The 23,877-nt window shown below is 37.3% G+C and overlaps 1 protein-coding gene across 1 annotated transcript in view; it reads right to left on the minus strand.

Moving 5' to 3' along the window:
- Positions 1 to 20,307, minus strand: part of LOC102593515 (diacylglycerol O-acyltransferase 1) — a 23,476-nt gene extending 3,169 nt beyond the window's left edge. Inside the window, exons 1-11 of the mRNA XM_006357651.2 lie at positions 19,607 to 20,307; positions 17,630 to 17,710; positions 17,359 to 17,432; positions 17,189 to 17,264; positions 16,885 to 16,952; positions 16,383 to 16,506; positions 16,019 to 16,105; positions 13,884 to 13,985; positions 13,667 to 13,803; positions 11,672 to 11,753; positions 11,543 to 11,563 (exon numbers count right to left, since the gene is read on the minus strand). Coding sequence (XP_006357713.1) covers positions 11,543 to 11,563; positions 11,672 to 11,753; positions 13,667 to 13,803; positions 13,884 to 13,985; positions 16,019 to 16,105; positions 16,383 to 16,506; positions 16,885 to 16,952; positions 17,189 to 17,264; positions 17,359 to 17,432; positions 17,630 to 17,710; positions 19,607 to 19,990 — 1,236 coding nt within the window. The 5' untranslated portion in view covers positions 19,991 to 20,307. The remainder of the gene's footprint in view (positions 1 to 11,542; positions 11,564 to 11,671; positions 11,754 to 13,666; positions 13,804 to 13,883; positions 13,986 to 16,018; positions 16,106 to 16,382; positions 16,507 to 16,884; positions 16,953 to 17,188; positions 17,265 to 17,358; positions 17,433 to 17,629; positions 17,711 to 19,606) is intronic.
- Positions 20,308 to 23,877: the final 3,570 nt, after the last annotated feature.

The raw sequence follows: 23,877 nt of genomic DNA on the forward strand, positions 1-23,877 counted from the left end.
GGGAGGGGGTTGAGCTGAATTTGGGCGGATCTGAGCTAAGTTAATAAATGGGCAGGTTTAGACATGTGTGAGGAGGTGCATGTTTGGACATATGCAGGTGCGGGGAAGGGAGTCGAAATAAGATAATTAAATTATATGCGGGTTTTTGGTGCGATTTAGAATTTAAAGTGATCTCAAAGTTTTATGGTCTTAAGAGTTCATCCATGTTTGGAGATCATCATATTCATGGGTGCACTTGATATCACAGTGATTAGTGTCAGGCTGTCAGCAAAGACACATCAGGGATTTAAACTCCATAGGTTCAATTTTTTACGTTTTGTATTTTTAAATTTACACATTCATATCTACTCCCTCAGTCCCACGTTATATGACACTTTTCTTTTTAGTCAGTACCAAAAAGAATGACACATTTCCTTATTTGACAAATGTTTAATGACATTATCAACATATTACCCATGTTGGGTCCCACTTATTTGGCAAAAAGTCCACAAAAAGGATAGCTTTGGAACATTGTCTTCCCATATTTATTAAACTCCGTGCCTAAACAAATTACATCCCATAAATTGGATGGGAGGAGGGAGTAATATTTATTGTAATTTTAGTAGACTTTTATACAAAAATTTATGCTAGGCATTAGAAGTACAGGGCTCAAATAAACCCAGTGCCACTATGTTGCATCCGCCCCCTGAGTGTAAGTTATTCTATTCTTTTGAATTTTGAAAAGCAATTTGGAATTATATCATTTACACGTAAAAATGGAAATGAAAATAATCTAAAACATACCTAAAATTAGGAAAAAAAATGTAACATGTATTTTGCAGAGTTACTGCAATCGCTAACCAAAACTAATACAGATCATTCTTATTCCATTTTTAATATTGATAAGATTTCTAAAAGATATTTCCTATGTCAATATGCAGAAGTGTAGAACAGTGCATCACTAATATAATGACCTCTAGGTCATTTTCTCTGTTTTCCAATCTTTTACGCATTTAGAGGTTTCTTGTGGCGACCCCAAGTCCTTTATGACTTGTTGTGACTGATAGTTTGGTCGCCAAATTGTTCGTTTGGGTTTTGTGCAAGTTTTCGTGTTTAGGAGCCTTTGAAACTTGAACGGTTGACTTCGGCCAAATTTTGAGGAAGACGGCCTCAGAACGCAATTCTGACGGTTTCACTAGCTTTTAAAGGGCCATTTTAGGCTAGGGGCATGGTTAGTTCGGACCCCGAGACTTCTGGTGTGAGTTTGTGCCGTTAGGCGTTTTAACTTTGAAGCTTAAGCCAAGGTTTGACTTCGGTCAACATTCATGGTAAACGTGCCCAGATGAGAATTCCGTTAGCGCGGTTAGCTCTTGAATGTCGAGTTTGGTCTAGAACGACCTTTCGTGCGGTTCTTGAGGCTTTCAGTCTCATTTTGAGCCTTCTTGTGGATTTTAGCTTAAAACAGAACTTGGGTGTGGGACCCACTTTTAATTGAAACGACCTCGGATGGAAGTTTCGATGGTACCATTGAGTTCGAAATGCCAAATTAGATGGGATAGCATATTTCGTTTGCGCGCACACATTTCGAACGAATCTCGAGCACCTCGTTGGAGAATTCGGAGTTTGAGCAAACCAGTTGAAGTGTTGATTTCTGGTGCAGGCTTTTAGAGACCAGAATTTAGGCCTTTAAGTGACCGGATTCGACTTTTAGCGACCATTTTCAGCTGTGTATATCCAAAAAATTTAGCTTCCGTCCTCATTTTCAAAGTGCGATATCTCGAGCTTGGAAGCTCCAATTGAGGTGATTCGAAGTCATGAACGTCTGGAATTTTCGTGGCTACGCAGTGGAGTTTTTGGGAAGTGTCGGGGGCTCTCCATTCGAGGTATATTCCACCCCAAAGGAGCTTCCAGCTCTCTTTTGTGTTTTTTAATTGGTGATTTTGTTGCATGAGGTGGTTGGGCTGTTCCGGGCATGGAATTGAGCCCCATTTCGGGGAACAAGCTTGGTTAGTCAATTGGGACCTTTTGACGGAGTCAATTTCGAAATTCCCAATTCAGGTCCCATATTCCCGTTTTGACTCGATTTTGGCTATGTTTCCGATTATTGTGATTTTAGTGTCTAAACATATGTAATGACGTTGTGATCGGTAATTTGATAGTGTGGCGGTGTTTTGAGGCATTTCAAAAGCGGATAGCCCCTATGCGGTGGATTCGAAGCACTCGTGATCGGCTTTGAGGTAGGCTTCAGTCTACTTTCTTGATTAGATAATGCCTAGTATACATTTTATATGATTTTGGATTGTATTTGTCGGGTATTTAGCTATCCTCTTGGTATTCCATCTTTCTTAACTCAATAGGCTTGGGCTTATTGTGGGTGTTGGGATCCTTAGTTTAGGCTTGTAGCTTCACTTGTGGCGTAGATGATCTTCCTTATCCTTGTTAGGATTGATTCGTGGTGGCCTTAGACTAGGCTAGACATTAGATGCTTTAGGTTGTGTTTTATCGCATTGTAGTTATGATTTGCTCTCTTTAGGGCTTGTTTTGGGTCATTCTCCTTGCGTTGATGCTTGTGACCTTGGTGGTTCATCGTAGTCGTGGGTTGGTCCTAGCTGTGCTCAATCTGGGACTGGAGCGGTGTGATTGGGGTAGGGCATCATCCCTTGAGTTTGCTCCCCCTTTATTGATTTGAAATCTCTTCTTGATCCCGTCGCTTGTTGTTTAGCAGTAGGTCTATTGTATCCTTATTGAGCTTATGATTATATTGTTGGGCCCGAGGCCGTGTGCGAGGACCAGCTGGATCCCAAGTTAGTACTCTCCGTCTTGATAGCATGGTTTGGTTGGCTATGTATTTATTTGAATTGGAGTGCCTTGTTTAGATGTTGGTGATGGCATGCATTACATTGTTTGTTCATTCTCACAGATTTGTGGTACGATCCTGGGGCATGCATTGGCATATTTATCTTTCATGTTAAAACACTATTTTACTCTACTCTATTCTAAATTGGTTTTAACGTGAGTCGTACCACCTGGATCACTTGATTTCTAGTTTTTGAGATTACGAGGCGTCAGGGACGTGCTCCTTTCCTACTTGAGATATTAGAGGCATCTGGGATGTGCTCAGTTTTCACTTGACTACCCAACACGTCAATGCCCTTTCTTGCATGCTTTAGGTCTTACTTACGCCCCCGGGTTGGGTTACTCTTGCTAGTTGGGCGACCCTGATTTGCATGAGATCCTCTTTGGAGTCCACACGCCCCCAGGTCACTCTTTCTAGTTGGGCGGCTTACGCCCCTAGGAGTGGATTGACTGGCTGGGTGGCCTGGATTGATTTGTCACTCTTGCTAGCAAGGCTGGGAGTTGATTGGAGTCCTATGGTTATGGTTTCGGATGGTCACTAATGGTTCTGTTACTCACCCTGCATTCATATGCATTGCCTATCACCAGTATACTTGTTTGCTAATTGCACCTCCAATTTTATGGGGGGCGTTGGATTATGTTTGCTGGTTGTACCTTCCGAGCTTAGGGGGGTCCAGTTAGGTTATTGTTTGACTATATTATGTATCTGTAATTGCATTCTTTGTTAGCTGATAGGCCTGACTTTAGAATTGTGGTTGTGGGTCCTCGTGACCCTGGGTAGTCGACTTGGTTTCTTAGTTACTTGCGAATAGGTTGTTGGCTTGCGTTCCAGGTACGTTCTTGACTCTGCTTCTTACCCTTTGTATCCTGTTTCAATTATGTATTGTCTGTCTACTTTAGTATCTCCTGTTTAGTTGCTTGTGCTATGCTTTCCTTATTACTTGTTGTTTATGCTTGTGTTATCTTTTGAGCTCAGTCGGCCGATGCCTACTGAGTACCGTTTTTGGTGCTCATACTACATTTCTACTCCCTCCAAATCCTAGTTTGAGTTATCTTGTCTGTTGATTTGGAGTCGTGGGGAGCAGCTTGGAGTCTGAGAGTCTAGGGTGAGCTCCTGGCGTTCGAAGTTGTCAGTTTTTGTCTATTTTTGGCTAGGCTTAGTCTTTATATTGTATTCCGAGATAGTATGTACCTATCTAGTATCTGTAAAGACCTAGTCTGTACCTATCTAGTATTTGTAAAAGCCTTGTACTCTTTTTGGATTAGATGCTCGATTACTGATTGATGTCAGGTCTTGGGATGGTTCATTGTGTTGCATTTCTATTGATTACCCTTTCTTATCTTTGTTATAAGATTTATGCTTCTTATTGCTGACTTCCGCTTGATAGTCTGTTGTTTATGGCTCTAGGCTAAGGGTTAGGCTTACCTACTGGTGGGGTATAGTAGGTGCCATCATGACCTGAGAAACCAGGTCGTGACAACTAGCTTCACGACTGAATTCTTCTATAATATTAATTATTAGCAGCAACCTTTGAAAACTTAAAATTTGTTTCAATTTTAGAGCCGGCCATTTTTTTATTTTTATTTTTTGAGATAAGGGTAACTTTGTATTCACAAAAAATTCATCATCCAAGAGATGATGAATTGGAAACTTACATCCCATAGGGTGGTGGGCACACCCTCAAAAAGCCATACAGAATTACAAGTTTCCTTTAAAATCGACCATCTCTACGCTTTCCCCTACCAACTCTTGCTTACACCAAAAAATAAAGACTTGAGCATTTCATTTCTATCTTCTGAAAACTATCATTTTGTCCTTCAAAACACCTAGCATTCCTTTCTTTCCATATAGTCCACCATATACAGGCTAGAATAGTCTTCCACCAATCTTCACTTTTCCCTCTGTTGCCAATTCTTGTCCAGCTATTAAGGAGCTCCATGGTTGTCTTTGGCATCACCCAGCTAACCCCTAGTATACACAAAAACATATTCCACAATTTTGAAGCTGCTTTACAGTGAATGAACAAATGATTATTCCAAAAATTCCAAAAGGGCACATCAATTTTTTTTAACCAAAAGGGCAAAATCGCTCCTGACGAAGCGATTTTGTTCTGACAAAATTGACGCCGTTACTCCTTTAAAAAACACAAAAATCGCTGCCGGTCCTAAAAAAATTCTTTTTTCTTTAAAATCGCTGCTGTGAATTTTATTTTTTTAACAACGCTGCCCCAGCAGCGTTTAAAAAATAGAAATAGATGCTATAGCAGCCATTTTCTTAAAAAAGTTAAAAAAATTTTTTATTAAAAATTCTCGAGGCGAGGACTGCTTAAAAAATAATGGGAAATCGCTCCACGTGTAGCGATTTTAGTTAATTTTTTTTAAAAATAATCGCTGCCATTAAAATTTTAGGGTTAAGGACCAAATTGATCACAATTTATGATACATAAAGGACCATTTCCATCAAGTCCATACATTAAGGACCAAATGGAATCAAAGCCCATACATTAAGGACCATTTTGATCATTTTCTCAATGATTATTCACTTCTGCTTTCTGCTCACACATAAAGCATCTTGAGCAAAACTGCATCCCCCTTTTTTGTAATGCCTCATGTGTAAGGCAAGCTTTTCTTATGACCAATCAGACAAAACATACTACTTTTAATGGGCTTCTTGTCTTCCACACTAGCTTCCAAGGCCATTTTTTAGTCACTGACTGATTGACATTTATCCTCCAGTAGCAGGATTTGACTGTGAACATTCCTTTGCTATGTAACTTCCAAATTGGTTTATCCTTTCTTTGAGATATGGCAAGAGGGGTGTTTAGCACCTCTAGTAGCCTGGCCGCATCCTCAATTTCCCAGTCATTCAAAGCCCTTCTGAACACTAAGTTCCACCCTTGTTGGCTCCATACTTGAGCAACAGTAGCAGATCTTTGTAAGCTCAAGGTGTAGAGGTTTGGGAATAAGTTCCTCAGGCTATCATCCCCTTTCCAGATTTCATTCCAGAAATTTGTTTTCAGACCATTGCCCACACTAATATAAATATTGTTATTGAACTGTGGCCACAACCTTGTGGCCACAACCTTCTGATGGTCTTTCACACACAACATCCAATCGACCCTATCACCTCCTCAGTAGTCCATTGGCTAAACATGCCATATTTCCCTGCTATGAATCTTCTCCATAGGGCTCCATCTTCAGTACAAAATCTCCATAGCCATTTTTGTAGCAAGCAATTATTCTGGATGCTAAGATTTCTCATGCCAAGGCCACCTTGTTTGCTGCTCAAAGTGAGTGTCTCCCATTTCACCAGGTTGTAGCCTTTCTTTTCTTTGTCCCTTGCCAAATGAAGGATCTCCTCACATCTCTCCATCACCTCATTCCATACCTTCAACTCCTTGTTTTTGGCCCCCAAAGGCAAACCCAGGTACTTCGTGGGCAGAGAGGCTATCTGACATCCCACGGTAACCCATCTAAAACTGACTTGATGAGAGTCAACCTCCCCCCCAGTGATAGGTACTAACTTTTCCATCTTGAGAGTCTTTTCTCACATCTCTCCATCACCTCATTCCATACCTCCAACTCCTTGTTTTTGGCCCCCAGAGGCAAACCCAGATACTTCGTGGGCAAAGAGGCTATCTGACATCCCAGATTCTCAGCTAGACTTTGTAGATTGTCTACCTGATTAATTGGGAAGAGGAAACTTTTCGACCAGTTAACATGAAGCCCTGAAATGCCCTCAAATATTGTAAGGATTGCTCTCAAGTGTCTGATTTGTGCCACTTCTGCTTCACAAAAAACCAGGGCATCTTCTGCATAGAAAAGATGTGTAGATTGTCTACCTGATTAATTGGGAAGAGGAAACTTTTCGACCGGTTAGCATGAAGCCCTGAAATGCCCTCAAATATTGTAAGGATTGCTCTCAAGTGTCTGATTTGTGCCACTTCTGCTTCACAAAAAACCAGGGCATCTTCTGCATAGAAAAGATGTGTGATTTCCAGATCATCACCTCTCCTTATTTGAGCACTGAACCCTTTTATCCAGCCATTTACCTTTGTTGTTCTAAACATGTGGTTCAGACCCTCCATAGTTAGTAGGAACAAAAAAGATGACATACGGTCTCCCTATCTAAGACCTCTATGGTATTGAAAAAATCTTTCAGGCTTACCATTTATAATGAGTGAGAATCTTACATTTGAGATGCAATACTGTATCCAGCCAATCCATTCTCTCCAAAACCCATGTCTTTCAGAATTTTTAGCAAGAAATTCCAATTAACATGATCATAAGCCTTTTCAATATCTAGCTTGCATAGGATGCCTGATTCTTCTGTTTTACCCTAGAGTCAACCATTTCATGAGCCAGCAGAGCAGCATCCATGATTTGCCTTCCTTTCAAGAATGCCATTTGATGTCCATCAACCAGCTTCCCTATAACTATTTTCAATCTTTCGGTGATTAGCTTAGAAATGATCTTGTACACCACTCCAATTAAGTTGATCGGTCTGAAATCCTTTAATTTCATTGCCTCAGGTTTCTTTGGGATCAAAGGTATGAAAGTAGCATTAAAGGATTTCTCAAAGAAGTTCCTCATGTGGAAATTGAGGATAGTATACATGAGATCTTCCTTAAGAATATCCCAACACTCCTTGAAGAAAGATATGGTGAAACCATCAGGACCTGGAGCTTTGTCACCATCACACTGCTTAATGGTCTGTAGTACTTCTTCTGTGAAAGGCCTTTGCAACCACTCATTTTCTTCAGCTGAGACTGTTGGGCATCCTCTAAATTCAAAGGAAGGTCTCCATGATTCAGGTTCTGTGTAGAGCTTGGAGTAAAATTCAATCATGGCTTCCTTAATTTCTTTAGGATCTTGGGTTTCCTCACCTTTCACCAATAGCTTGTCAATTGTGTTATATCTCCTGCGGGCTGTAGCTATTCTTTGAAAAAATTTAGTATTATTGTCTCTTTGTTTCAACCACAAAGCTCTGGATTTCTGCCTCCAACTGGCTTCTTCTTGCTTTGCTAATACTTCCAGCTCCACAAGTATTGTTGCTCTTATCAACACTTCATCTTCAAACAGTTCTCTTTCTTCTTGGATTTTGTCCAACTCAGACAATTCTTCTAGTAGACTATTTTTCCTTCTGGTTCTTTCATTGAAGGTTTGTTTGCTCCATTCTTTCAACTTTTGTTTCAGCATCTTTAGCTTGTTGCTAAGTCTGTAGTCAGGGCACCCTTCTACCACAAAGCCACTCCACCACCCATGCACCATCTCCTTGAAACCATCCACTTTGAGCCACCAGTTTTCAAATTTAAAATAGGATTGCCTATGTTCCCAGTTCCCACATTCTAATAGTACTGGGCTGTGATCAGAGACTGTTCTGGGAAGGGTGCTCTGTTTGATATTTTTGAAACACTCCTCCCACTCCATGGAGTATAGGAATCTGTCAAGTCTTGCAGCACTTTGGTGATAGGATCCTCTGAACCAAGTGTATTTCCCCCCAAATAGTTCTGGATCATGTAATTCCAAGTCTTCAATCCACTTGGAGAAATCAGTCATGATATTGGTGACTCTAGTGCACCATCTTCTTTCTTCCAAGTGTCTGACTGTGTTAAAGTCCCCGCTGGTGACCCAGGGGCCTTCACTCAGTTCCTTCATTGCTGCCATTTCCTCCCAACACTCTAAGTTCTCACTTCTACTATATGGATTGTATACTCCAGTAAAGAACCATGAGAAAGAATTTTGTATTGATTCAAACTTGTAAGTAATTGAGTAGTTCCCCTCCTCCACCTTTGTGTCGGCCCATGTTCTACTATCCCACATGATTAGGATTTCCCCCTTGCTTCCATCTGCTTCTCTATGTAGCCGCATCTCATCCATCTAAATACCCATAATTGTTTAGTAATCTCCTCTATTCCTTTATTTAACTTTGTCTCCTGAAGACAAACCACATCCACTTTCCATTTCTGCAAACATGTCTTAACAATATTCTTGCTGGAGATGTTGTTAAGACCCCTTACGTTCCATGAGAGAAGTTTTATATTCATTTAAATGTTAAACTGAGCACCCTCCCCCTGTTTCTGATCCCATCCACCTCTTTGTTTAGGCTAGATTGAAGGTTCTTAAGTTCATTTTTCCCTATCCCACTGCTCTTTGGAGTTGTTGTGGTTATTTCGTTCCCTTTGTTGTCTAGCATCGATTTCCTCTCATCAATTCTCATGAACAATGCTAGTGTTTCCTTCTCAAACCCCTCAAAGGCTACCCCATAGGTGTTGCTCAGTTCCAGTATGTGTGAGTTCACCCAGCTTGGTGCTTCAGTCTTAGTTGTTTCTGATTCAGCCAAATTTTGCATGGCCACTGGTTCTGCATCTAATATTTGTTGAATCTACAAGTCTGTCTCCCTTGTTTCTGGTGGAGTCTGATCCATAGATATGTACTCATTCTCAGCTCTTCTGCTCATGTCGTTATTTATGCTGGATTCTCATTTCCTTAACTTGCATGAGAGAATTTTCCTCCGGTGTTACTTGTGATGCCATGTTCTCCCTCACATTTAAATCTGGAGAGAACTCCCAGGTTCTGAAGGCTTCTAAGAACTGTGAAGCCAGTTCTTTTATGTTTTTAAGTCCACTAAGTGAATCCTCATGTGCCTCACGTGACTTTCCCTTTAAAATAAGTGGGGGTAAAATCACTTTAGTAGGGTTATGGCCCAATGATACTTTTGGGCCCAATATTTCTCTTTCAACAGATTGAATTTGTGCTTTATTAGTTAAAGACAAAACTTGTTGGACCCCACTAGTGCCAGCAATTGCACATGGCCTAGGGTTTGACTCAACCCTAGCCCTGTCCCATGTACTATATCTGTGGCCTCATCAGACCTTTTTACCCATTGGATTATCCCCTAATATCTGATGGTTAAAAGACCTATTTTGCTTATCTTCTCCGGCCTCCACTTTCACCGGAGTTTCGACCCAGATTTGCATCGTGAAGACCAGTCCACCATTTTCGATCTTTATCTCCCTCGGAATATTACTGCCGTCACCACGGATCCTGAGTCTTGCCCATTTCAGATGATTGCGAATACTTGTTTCCTCCACTGTTTCGACCCATCCCCCGCAGTGGTCACCTATTGATTTGAAGACCTTGTGAGTCCATAGGTGGAGTGGGAGCCCCACTATCTTGACCCAGGTTGTGTCAGGCCCATTCTTCTTCTCAATGGTTCCACTTAAGGGATTCCACCATTGTAGCCTTTTTCAACCAGTGCCAATCCCCCTCCATGACCTGTTCTGCAGTCATTTTTGAATTAAATTCAAACAGAAACATTCCATTCCCCATTTCATAATATTTAAGCCGTGTGCTTGTTTCCAGAGACTAGAAGCCCACCTTCTAACTTCATAGAGGACTACAAAGGCATTAAATTCACCCACCAAAACTTCTCTTCAAAAACTTCATTCTGAGTTATTAAGGAGTCTTTAATGCTGATTACTCCTCCATTTTTAACTGTAAAGTCAACCTTCGAGTCTTTCCCATCTTTGTTTGCCTATTTAAAGCTTCTGACCATCTCTGCATAAGGAATATTGCTATCAGTTAGCCTATATTCCTCAATGACATTTTTCATCCTGTGTGAGCTAATGAATCTTGTCAGGATCTCTGCTATATGCTATATCCACCCATCCAGAGTTGAGAGTCATTTCTGGAATAATGAGAACTGATTTCCTTTTCCCCCTTAAATTTATAAGGCTGATGTATCTTCCAAACTTATTGTAGTTCCGCGCACAAAAGATCTCCGACAAAGCTTTTGTCTTCTTCCATCTACGAATATGTTTCCTTGCGTCTTAGATGCTTCTCTGAGAATCTGGACTATCCATTCCATGGATCTCTTGCTGAAGGAAGTCCTTGTGATGGTTTTTCTGTTTCTTTCAGTCCACTCGTACCAAATCCCTGTCATCCCTGAGATCTTTTCGATGTCAAAGGATTTGAAACCCACTGCGAAGTATATGATATTCTCCATCGTCTAAAGCTTGGAAAGAAAGGAAGAAGGGACTAGTAGGTTTCCGGTGGTCCGGGAGAGAGTCTGGTTGGGGGGTTAAAAGACCTCGGGATTGGTGCATGGGAGAATCCTTACAGTTTTTGTAACTACAAAACTTAGAGCCAGCCATTTTTATGTTGTTTTAAAGCTCTAAAGGTCAAAAAAAAAAGAAAATAGAACTTAAGAACACACTTTAATTCCCTAACTGACATGCAAAATTCCAGCCAGACAAAAGAGAAATAAAACTAACGGATTTTTAAGGAAATGAATACTTAAACGGGCGGGGGTGGGTGCATGCTGGTATAGTATAGGGCAGGTGGACGGGGTGAATGTGCTATGGGGCGGGGCGGATTTGAAATTTTGCAGGTTAAGATAGAAACCACACTGCACTGCTTGCCATCCTTATAGTTAATTGTCATTCCTGTCAAGTGTACTTTTGGAAAGATACAGGTTGGGCCAAAGATATTTTGTTAAAGCTAACTGTGGAGTGAAAGAGAAGGCAGACATTTGATTCTGTTAACTTTACTTAGTGACAATTACATCTTTTCAAAATGTACTTTTGGTAGAAAATGAACGTCAATCAAATAAGTAGACTTCTTGATCAATACTCAATAAGACAACAACATGTTTGCATGCATGAGAATCAGGAAATGATTTACGGTAAAAGGCAGATAGACGTACCATATTCCACATTCTCCAGTACTGATAACAGCAGCCGCAGCAGGATAATCACATAAGAAAAGAATAAGAAACTCCAACCAGATCTGAAACAGTTCGTATAACAAAAGGCAAAGTGATACTTGAATCTACCTCATCAATTGTTTTGGCATTCCACCAATCCTTGTAGAACTCACGATCACCAAAACATAGTAGTTCGGCAAGTATATTTAGCCTGAAGACAAATATAAAATATGTAAACAGAACTAAGTCTCTTTGATGCAAGGGAACATAAGCAAAATATTCGTTTTAGTATTATTCAGAGATCAGCGTAGAAGCTTTTCATATCCTCGTTAACACTGTTAAGAAGTCCCACATCAGAAAAGGGATGGGCAATTTGGTCTCCTAATATGGACTTGGACGATCCTGACCCTACAAGCTAGCTTTGGAGTTGAGTTAGGCCTAAGTGTCATATCTTTACAATGGTATCAGAGCCAAGTCCATCCCAATTCTTTGTTCACCGATGTTGGACCCCATTTATATTGCCCACGCTCCAGTTAACGAGGTTCGGGCGTGCGGCGGAGTGTTAAGAAATCTCACATCGAAAAAGGGATGGGCAATTGGTCTCCTTATATATGGACTTGGACAATCTTCACCCTACAAGCTAACTTTTGGGGTTGAGTTAGGTCCAAGATCCATCTTTACAAACACCAACGCCATTTCGAAGAGAAAGCAAAGAGATAAATTATGATGACACGACTCTGAATCTTTAACACTAACAAAAATAAGGAAGAATGCATTGTCTAAACATCAGATGAGTTCTAATGTCATGCCAACAATCATAACTATTCAAAGGATTTAGAACGCCTTAGCATTAAGGCATTCACAACTAAAAGGTACTTTCTTATTCTAGGGGAACCTGCTCTCTCTTTTTATTTGGGTGGAGTGGGGTGGGGTGGGGGAGGGGGACAGATATATGCTAAACTAAAACTATTCAGGCTTATTGAATCCAGAGGTTCTTTTGGTGCACCATCTGATCCTTTCTTTTCTCCTTGATAGTAAGCACTAGAGGTGGCAAATGGGCGGATTGAGTCAAATTTGGGCGGGTTGAAAATGGGCCAATATAAAATGGGTAATAATTTAACCCGCTCATATTTCATATGGGTAAAACTGGACTGGATAACAAATGGGTTGGGTAAAATACAAGTTTACCCATATTTTTATGAGTAAATAGTACTCTACTTTAGAATTCAACATGGAAAATATATTTTAGTCTTATTTTGGGATGAAAAATGTTGAAAGTATTTTATTTAATTTAATTGTATCATAAAAGTCAAAAAAAAAATCCTATAACTTTTCAATATAAAATAAATTTATGTAATAAGAAGGGGGAAATATTTTTTATTTCAAAGTAAATGAATATTTGCATTTTAGGAGTAAAACATGCTTAATGCACTTTAAGCAATATCAATAATAATACATGATTTGCTTATTTTACACTATTATTTGTTATCCAATATAAAATTAAATAAATAAGAAAAATATAATTATAACTAACAAAAAAAATGTACATTTAATATATATATTTTTTGGAGGGCCAAAGACTTCACATTTTCAATTATAGAGAGGAATAATTAGTTTTATAGAAGAACATAAAAAGTAAGAAAAGTTGCAACATTTTTAGTATGTTATGAATTTTGAGTGAATAAAAGTTGAAAGCTTAACCCATTTGGCTTAATCCATATTTTACCCATAGTTTACCATATTTTACCATGAATACCCATATTTTTATGGGTTTAAACCCATATTTTACCCATGTAAAAAGTCACTCACCCAACCCATTAAAGTATGGGCGGGTTACCAAAATATGGGCTCATTTTGCCAGTACTAATAAGCACTAATCATGTTTAGAAACTCAAATTTTAGTAAGCGATCAACACTTCAACGATTACTAACTAAGCATCAAAAGTTGGAATAAACATGTTTCGATTGGGAAAGGGGAAACACGTGGAGACAAACACTTCAACGATATTAATGGTAATTGTTCTGAAGGATTTTACAGCACACATTTCTTGCAAGAAAAGGGATTCAGGCATTGAACAAAAGGAAAAGAAGTAAATAATAAAAATTAAAAGTAGAGGGACATACCAAAGATGAAAGATGCAATAAAACATGCAGAGCCAGACATATAAATTTGGAACCGAAAGCTTCAATACCCTCTCAATGGCATATAAAAGGTTTCCTTTCAAAGGATGTTGTGAATTTTGCACAATTGGGTTAATGTACTGCACAAGGATGAATCCCGTCAGACTGTATTTATGCTTATCAGAGGAAATTCTGAACCTTCACGGAAGAAATAAATCACCTGTTCTATGATAAATCCCATCAATCCTGTAAATATTACCAGCTTGATGAATTGTCGGGCCACCCAACCTTTGCGAATGCATGGAGTGCGGGGATAGCTAAGCTTCAGATAACAGAATAAATAAATCAAAAAACTAATGAGTTGATGTAAGAAACAACTCCTAAAGTGAAATCTTTGATCCCTTACATAGGATTTTTATTTAAAAGGGGATTTAATGATAAGATAATAGCTTAAGTAACCTATTTCCTTTGGTTATCAAAAAAACAATTATAAGATGTTAGCATATAATTTTTTGTAAGAAAAAGGAAGAGGGAACCACAATAAGTTAATAATCTAGATAGATAAGAGTCCTTCAATATTGGATAATCATGGAATGAACTTTATTCAGTTCTAGCTTAATTGTTTGGTTGAGTTGTCTTTCAGGACCAGACCCAAAATTAGCATGATAAAATACACTAGAGTAGTCAAAATGAATGAATATGTTCAATTCTACAACTTCCTAAATATACTAATTGAGCAGGACTTAACCTAACGTTCTAAATTACAAGGAACTGCTCTTGGAGTCTGATTATGAACAGTAAAATTCAATAAGAAATTCAAAGGCAGCAAAGTAAATAGTTTAAAGAGTATCATATAACCCAATCCTTTTGCAATCTCAATGAGTAATTTAAAACATGTAAATACCAACAATACTAAGTCCAAGGTACATCGTCACGCATACAAGAATAACAAGTTAGTATAGCTACATGTGTATCTTCATTAAAATGGTTTTTTAATAATTTACTCCATTTGCACCAATATTATTTGAACAAACTGTTTCGAGCACGGAATCTATCACCAAAAGCATTTGAAGGCAATAGTTGTAGAGAGGGAAAAATGAGGATTCTAACAAATGAGAAAACCGACCATATGATACATACTATAGGGTAGCAGACTAGCAGGGAAGAATTAGACTTATTAAAAGTAATATTAGGGATCAGCACCCTGCAAAACAATTTCAAAATCTAAAAGACAAATAATAAGTTGATGACTACAAATCACAAGATTCCTACCACCAAATTTACAATTTGTATTGCAACACCAATTTAAAGCTCCTAATTTTTTATATATTTAGAAGATCGATAGCCCCTCTCTCCCACTTGTGACCTAATTTACTTTACCCTCGTAGCCAAATTGACCAATGCTAAGAATGCTGTCAGATCAAGGGTGTGGCCTAGTGGTCAATGAAGCAGGTTGAGAACCATGAGTATCAGGTTCAAATCCCAAAGGCAAACATACTAGGGGATTTCTTCTTACCTGTAAGGTGTCGTTTAATGTGAAGGATAACACCAAAAAGTCCTGGGATTAAATTCTAGTGCCACCTACTTTGTTGTTTGGTTGGCAAGTTCGGAATAACTTATCCCTGAATTAATAATTAGTACCAGAATAAGTTGTCCCTTCCCTTGGGTGGTATAGTAATTCTGGGATAAAATAGGTAAATGACAAAGATATCCCTTTAAACCCTTTTTATACATCACTTTTCACATTCATGTAGGTTATTTTTGTAAGAAAATAATTTGTTTCTTAAAATTTATGCAATGCATATTATTTTGAATACAACAAACCAAACACCCAATAAACCAAACACCCAATAAGAAATAATCTCATCATAACTTATCCCATCATAACTTGTATTCAAACCAAACGACTCCTAAAAGCCTTGGTGGACAGAGTTACCGGTACTTGTGTTGGTGGGACATTGCAGGTACCCTGTAGAATTAGTCATGGCAGTATCTACTGATTGAGTTTTTAGTTGAAAATGCCTGATAGATTAAGAATAGTTTGATGGTCAAATTATATAACCTTGACCATTGAAGTCTATGTATGAAAGTTAATTTGGCACATATCAAATACAAGTTTATCAGCAATAATGTCTAGTCCTCTATGACCAAACCCAAAACCTGAAAGCATCAACTAGGTACAGACATCCACTCCTAATTTCTATATTAAACATTGCAAACCACCATAAACAAGTTTATCTATTTAGAATCGGGGTTAATTTGCAAACAAACATAAGCTAATGATGTCATGGTGCAGGTTTGCTACTATGGAAGAAAATGACTGGATAAAATTTTGCAAGATTTAACTGATCCTACCTGATAACATAATGTTGGAGCAACCATGAAGTAAGCTAAACTCTTGAAGCTAACATCATAAGAGTAATCCGCATCTGAAGTTTCAACCTAACAACATAACAACATAAATAAGTGAATAACAAGAACAACATACCCAGTGAAAGCCCACAAAGGGGGGGTCTGAAAATAAGTGAATAAAGAAAGAAAAAAAACATAAAAAAGCTAGATATAAGAGATTCAATATAAAATTGCTCAAACCACAAGAATAAGATAAATCACTGAAGTTGGTTAATCTAATGATTTTTAATATTCACACCCAAAAATGAAGCTTTAATCCAGCACAGATCCTATGGGTCTATGAGAAGAGGACACGGATTAATAATACCTTATCCATAGACTTTGCAAGTACTCTCATATCGTGATTTGTATGTGCATAAGAAACCAGCTTCATCCACACAATACAAGCAACGAGCATCAATATGACACCAGACAGAAAAGCAGAATCACACCTGTGCAGTTTAAAAGCATTAACTTGATATAAATTTAAATATATACCAGCTAGAGAAATAGCAGTTGGACAGGTACAGTTGAAAATTCTCCCTTCGTCATGATAATCCAAATTTTACATCAATGATTATCCTACCCAACATCCCAAAATGAAGGTTTTAAAATGTCTCAAATAGTTAAACTCAGAATCAAATATTAGTTCGTAAGCAGAACTGCTGCCCTAATAAATAGTCATTTTTTGACATCTAAAATATTTTATATTCACTAGCTAGAAAATTTCTCAGTTTTACCACAAACATGGAAGCAGCCAGAACCGCCTATCATACACTTTTAAGAGGATATATATCAAAGTTTCATGATTACAATGCATAAAGACATACTTGAGAATGACCAAAACTGGATACAAAATGGCAACTGTTGTTATAGTTATGTGAAGAATGACCACCACCTGCAGCATCACGCAGAAAAAATTATTGATTAAGTTTGAGTCTTAAAGTATTTGTGGATCATAAAAATAGTCAAAACATCACAAGTGAAAATCACAATGGCCACAAACACAACTATAAACAGGAAAATGAATCGGTGAGAACTCCATGTACAAGAAATTTTCACTTCACATAACAAGGATGGATTTTAGAAAGGAAAAAATAAGGAAACATAGAAAAAGAGGAGATCTCGACTTACACGCTCAGTCAAACGCCTCTTCTGTGCCATCTTCTCCACAAGGAAAGCAGTCAGAGGCAAAAGTTGGAGAATGAGACTGGAAGCAAATGAAGACTTTCAAACTTTTTTGTCCAAAGAATAGTAGGTATTAAGATCAGAGCAAAGAGAAGGGGGGCTCAAGATGACAATACCAGCACATTAGAAGCGGCCAATCCCTTAAAGACTTTGAACTAAACCAAAAGCCAGCCCTAATTAACAGGCCATACTGCAAGAGTAGTCAAAGTTTGTCATCTGCAGTATAGTACCTAAACATTTTGAAATGACATATCATCTCTTTTGTAGCCCTATTCCTATTCATTGATTGGCTTAGATGGCGCTACTGATGCATCAAACAAGTGGGCAGGTAACAAATTGCACTGTCTAGTCAAATTAATTACAGTGATATTACAGAAAGATGTATACCTTCATCAAATTCTCAATAATCAACCTGCTGTTAACAGCAATCAGCACCACCACACAGAGATTGAACAAGCCTGCGTGACTCTACCACAAGAACCATATATAGGGCATCAGCAAAGAGTTTTATGCCCACTTTACACAAAGGTATAAGCTCTTGTGAGCCACATGAGATGCAGTCAAGAAAAACACAAAACTGAAATTCTTTAGTCTTCAAAAAGTTTGTAGACTTCCACTTTCCTCAGTAGTTCATACATCACTAGAGAATACTGATAATATAGCATAGTAACTCTTTTATAGAAAATATAATGCTACTTGTGAGCCACATGAAATTCAAAATCACGAAAAACATGAAGTTGAGTATCTTTCGTCTGCAAAAAGTTTATAGACCTCCACTGTCTTCATTTTTTGAGAAAGATTTTTTTTTTTTTTTTGAGAAAGACTTCCACTGTCTTCATAAGTTCAAAAATCTTTAGTCAATACTGATAATATTTCACAGTAACTCTTATCATTTGTCAAGGTCACCTGCTATGCTTTTCCTCGATAAAGCACAGTATAGGTGTGATCAAACCAAATATCACAAGAACCTATTACCTATTAACAGTTCTATATATCTTCTCCTGAAATTTGGTGACCATACTGTACTATGAGTATATCCTAGATCACACAGGGTGAAAATATATTATTTAGATGATGGGTTAAGGACAGCTTCTCTTGTGGCATGATCACTGACAGTGGCAGGACTACCTTTTTGGCTGACCTCTCTGTTTTAGTACCCTATCTTTCAGATGATGGGTAAGCACAGCTTCTTTTTCAGCATGATCACTGTTTGTGGCAGGAATACCATTTGGCAATCATAGCTTAATGATTGATACATCCAAAAATTGAAACCGGTACATGAAAATTTTTTGGAATTGCAAGATTTTAATTTAAGACGCTAGGTTTAAGTCGTGTGATTTAATGAAGCACATCAAGGACGCTGGCAAATTGCAATGCCTATTGCCTAGTTTCCTCTGACGGCAAGTCCTGCTGATGCTAACAAAAAGTGTAGGGCTAATGTGAGGGCAGTCTCTTTGAAGTTCGTGTCTTATAAAAGAAAAACCACTGCGCATTGAGCACAGTTGATCCTTTTTAGTAGACAATTTCACTCAAGAAAATGTGAAAGTCAAGTTGCCCAATGAAATCATTGGCTTATGGAAAACCCTGCTCAAATCAACAGCCTATCATAAAGCTAAAGTTTTGACTCATTGCTGAGTGAGTAGTTAAATAAAAAAACAAAAACTTATCTCAATCTAAGCTTGTTTGCCATGTCTAACATTGGATTTTTGCTTACCATCATCAAACAGGCCGTCAGTTGTCCAATTCAACAGTAGCCACTTCACATATGACAATATGGATGAGACCACACAAAATGAAGGAACATACATTTTTTTGACGAAAATAAGAACTTCCTCTAAGACCATGTCCCTGTTCACCTCTTTTTTCTGCCCCAGTACATCATGGTTTGCAGTTCATTACAACAAAACTTCTCATTTTCCTTTAAACCTCAACCGTAGTAACCCTGAAATGTGATACAAGCCCTTTGTGCCTTGCTATCTAGAAATAGGAAGTTAACAGTTCTGCAAATTGCAATAACTACAGTGTGGAAGGTGTGCTCTGTCATCTACTGCTCACACCATGATTTACTCCAATTCAAACATTGACCCAATGATATCGAATGCATATGCACTTCAACTTCTGCAACTAATTATTATCACCACTAGTATTCCCAGCCTTTAACAGGTAATCAGAAAATAGAGAAATACTTTTGGACTTAGGCATTTAGATGCATTCCCTCATAAATCACATAGATCACAATTACATCCTAAAATAGACATACTACCAATCAACCCAAGGCTTGTTTGACCGACGCACAAATGAGGAGCCACGTAAGTAGCAAAATTCCTCTGTCATTGTAAAGTAAATGGTGAAAAATAAACATACCTGTCTGAAAATGGCGTCGGAGCTAAGAGGACTCTCCCTGATTCGTCGGTGAGCTGGCGCGGACGCCCTGTAAGAAAATTTATAGGCAGTTGTTGCTTCGGTTGTTTTTCTTTCGTCTCCATTGGCAACAGCATCGTTCCTGTCCTCCTCTTCCCTTGGATTGGATTCACCAACCGATTTAGTCGGCTCATTCATCGTTTCAAATCCAGCACCGCTGCCACATACATCATCAGTAGTATTCACATCTGCACCGTTGATTGCATTAGCCTGCTCAAAACCATTACTACCACGTCTTCTCCGAATAAGATCGGATTCAATACCCGACGCCGTTGCCGTTGCCGTGGCGGTGGCTCCTTGATTTTTCAGCAATTCCATGATCGGCATTACAAAATCAGAGTCGAAATGAAGGGATATTAGAAATCGAAATCGACATGCAGTTATCGGTAACTGAAAAAGAGGATCTAAGATGAGAATATTGGTGCTTAAAGCGGTTTGATTTTTGAATTTTCACATTAAACTGTATTTGGATTTATATGTTTATATGCGCAGCGTGGAATATGTGCGGTGCATTTTTGGGTGGAAGTGACAAAGATCACAGAGGCGTTTGGAAGTTTATGAGGTGCCAAACATTTTTTTAAGGCAAAAAGAGGTGAAGTTTTGGTTGAAAGAATGAAAGGACAAAAATGGGGAAGAAAGAAGAAATAAATTAGTGGAATAATCATATTGTTTTGAAGTCAAAGGATATTTGTTCCCCATATTTAACAGTTGACTGCCTACTTTTATTCTTTATATTAAAATTAATAGGGGTCTAAAAACCATTAATTGAGTAGGTTTTAAATTTTATAAAAATACCATGAAAAAAAATCGAATCATATTGAATATATTTATAAATATAAAATAAACATATACATTTTGCCTCGAGTCTAAGATGATTAAAGCGGCTATCAGTGTCGGCTCTTGCGTGAAACAAGTTCAGGCAATGGCCTTTAGCTCCCAATTTTTTTAGGGGCCATGTTTCATTTTAATAATAAATTTATGAGTAAATTATTATTTATATTTTTTTTAAAAGAGTACTTTAACGTAAAAAGTATATTTATTTTCAAAATAAATCAAATAAATTTAAACAATTCAAAGTATACGAAAATTATTTTTAATATATTTTAGTGGTAAAATATATTCATATCAATGAGTGTATTTGAATATTTGTATTTGAATTGTATCTGAAAATATCTTTGAGTTGAAGTTATAGTGATGGTTGGGTGATTTTTCTAGTACTGGTACAAGCATATATTATATTATATCAAATATAAGTGAGCATCCAAATTGAGTGAATAAATATCATGTATCCAATTAAATTAAGCAAACAAATATAACAAAAAATATTTCTAGGTTTGATAATTAGCCAAACTAATGCTATATTTGATAATCAATCAATTAAATATCAAGGACCCCGCAACAAATATAACAAAATTATTTCTAGGTTTGATAATTAGCCAAACTAATGCTATATTTGATAATCAATTAAATACCCAAGAACCCCGCTTTTTACGAAAACTCTTCTTTTTGGTATTGGTACTCGATGACCCAAATCGGTATTTCCACTTTAAAAAAAAGATATAAAATATAGAAATCTCAACAATTTTGGCGCTAGTTATAACGACACATAAGTTATGTATTAAATATATAAGTTATATATCAGATATATAACTATAAATCAAGTACTATCATTTTTTTTAAGGCAAAAAGAGGTGAAGTTTTGGTTGAAAGAATGAAAGGACAAAAATGGGGAAGAAAGAAGAAATAAATTAGTGGAATAATCATATTCTTATTAGCAGGGGACCATATTGTTTTGAGGTCAAGGATATTTGTTCCCCATAATTAACACCCTTTCCCTTAGGCGCGCCTTTACATTTATTTGACTGCCTACTTTTATTCTTTATATTAAAATTAATAGGGGTCTAAAAACCATTAATTGACTTAAAATATGTTAAATGTGTTGTAAAATATAATCAATATACTACAAATAGTTTAGATAAAAGATATGTAGAGTAGAATGTAGAGATCATCTTATCAAAATGTCTTCAAGTCTCTCATTTTTGTGTCTTTACAATGGTGAAAGAACAACCCTATTTATATGTGGAGAAATCGCTCCAAAAGTCATCATATTAAGTGTCATAATAAATAGATACATCCTTATCCAAAAAAGTTCATAGCTACTAGGGAATATGAATAGTTGTTCATGTATTAACTCAATGGACAATCCACTCATTCAATGAATTTATAACACTCCCCTTTGGATGTCCATAGATAATGTGTCTCGTTAAAACCTTACTAGGAAAAATTCAGTGGAAAAAAGCCTAGTGAAGGAAAAAGAGTACACACATCTCATAATACGTCTTGAGTGTTGCCTCATTAAAAACCTTACCAGGAAAACCCAATTGGAACAAAATCATGATTAAGGAAAAGAGTACAATATTTCACTCCCCCTGATAAAAGCTTTACTTGATATCTTGGAGACAATGCATTTCAATCTCATATTTCAACTTCTCAAATGTTGATATTAGCAACGCCTTAATAAGTAAGTCTGCAAGATCGTCATTGAACGGATTTGTTGAACTTCTATCTCGTCATTTTGTTAAAGATCACCTGTGAAGAAGAACTTTGGTGAAATGTACTTTGTCCAGTCTCTTTTGATGTATCCTTCCTTCAATCGAGCTTCATTATCTTCATACATGGTGGATGGAATATCTCTTTCCAAAGAAAAATCATATGCATAATCAATAATCTATATGTGCATGATATTTTTCAATCATTTTTATGAGATCAGCATTGATCTTTCCTTACATTAAACAATCTCACAACCATTGGGGTACTCAATGGAATTGCTTAATTAAGACCTTTTAAATCCTTTAAGAATTTTCATACAACTTTCATCGTCTAGATAGACATGACAATCATTCATTACACATATTCATCTATTGCCAAACTGAAACAAGCCTCATTGCATCCACTACAAGAGAATATATCTCCATTTAATAATGTCAGGCCTTTTGCAAAAAATCCTTTATGCCCTAAGGCACACACCATATTTTATATCTTACGGTTATACCTTCGCACGATAATTTTTTTTGCCCCACTGACATTATATCTTGATCCATGGACTATAAGTCCAAAACATTACTTTTCAAAGTGAAACATAATGTACTTGAATTGTGCATTTCATTTGGCCAATCATTTATCTGTCCACACTATATGACAAATTTAAATTCAAGATCCTCGTCATCATCTGTAGCATTGAGCGCTACTTCATATCAAAGATATTGTCGATGGTTTTTTGACTCGATTCTAATACGACATAACTTATCAAGATCTCTTCATATTTCATCATTCAAGTACCTGAACCTTTGTCAAGATTTTATGAAGTGTTATATCATCGTACTCTTTTTAAAGCACTTGTCTCATTACCGTGACCATCTTGATCATTTGCTCCCCTCTTTCCTTAAAAAGTCTTTCATTTGGAATTGATTGGTCTATCACGCTTCAGGCGTACCATAGACTCTGCCCTTCAAGGACTTCTCATTGGAGCATTTACAGCTAAATTACAACACAATGTCAGCAAATTCATCTGACAATTAATTTGTAATATTATGCAAATGAATTATTTGTTGAACGATAATTTATATCACAAGTTTTAGCTGTCAATCATCTCTCTCCCTAATGTTAGAAAATCTTACATTCACCTCAACCTCATTTGGGGATCCATCTGTGCATGGTGGAACAATAAAATCAGTTACCGCACATTCAAATTTTAAATGGAAATTATTTGGTTCCTGACTCGGCCTGAACCAATTATGATTGGGAAACCTTGTTGGTTTGATGCATTTGTTCTCATACTCATGATTTAGCTATAATTGGAGGCATACAATTTCTGTTAAACCAACCGACATTATCAACATAATTTCATAGTTTGAGACTGTGCTCTTAATTTAACAATTCGAGCAAACAACCTTACAAAAACCAATTTGTAAGCCGACAACAAAGCACATGTGACCATCCCATAAATGCAACTATCATATAGTTGCAAACGGTCAACATGGTAGGTGAACGGGCCCATATTCACCTTTTTATATGTTCCAAAAAACTCAGGGAATACAATCACAACCTAACTGGTATAATGATACAATGATCATTTTATCACGAGAACAAGCAACACAAGAGAATCTTGAAGAATTTTTTATTTCTTCATCATATAAGCCACATGAATTCTCAAT

Source organism: Solanum tuberosum, unplaced genomic scaffold (assembly GCF_000226075.1).
Source record: "Solanum tuberosum cultivar DM 1-3 516 R44 unplaced genomic scaffold, SolTub_3.0 scf00252, whole genome shotgun sequence".
Lineage (NCBI taxonomy): Eukaryota > Viridiplantae > Streptophyta > Magnoliopsida > Solanales > Solanaceae > Solanum > Solanum tuberosum.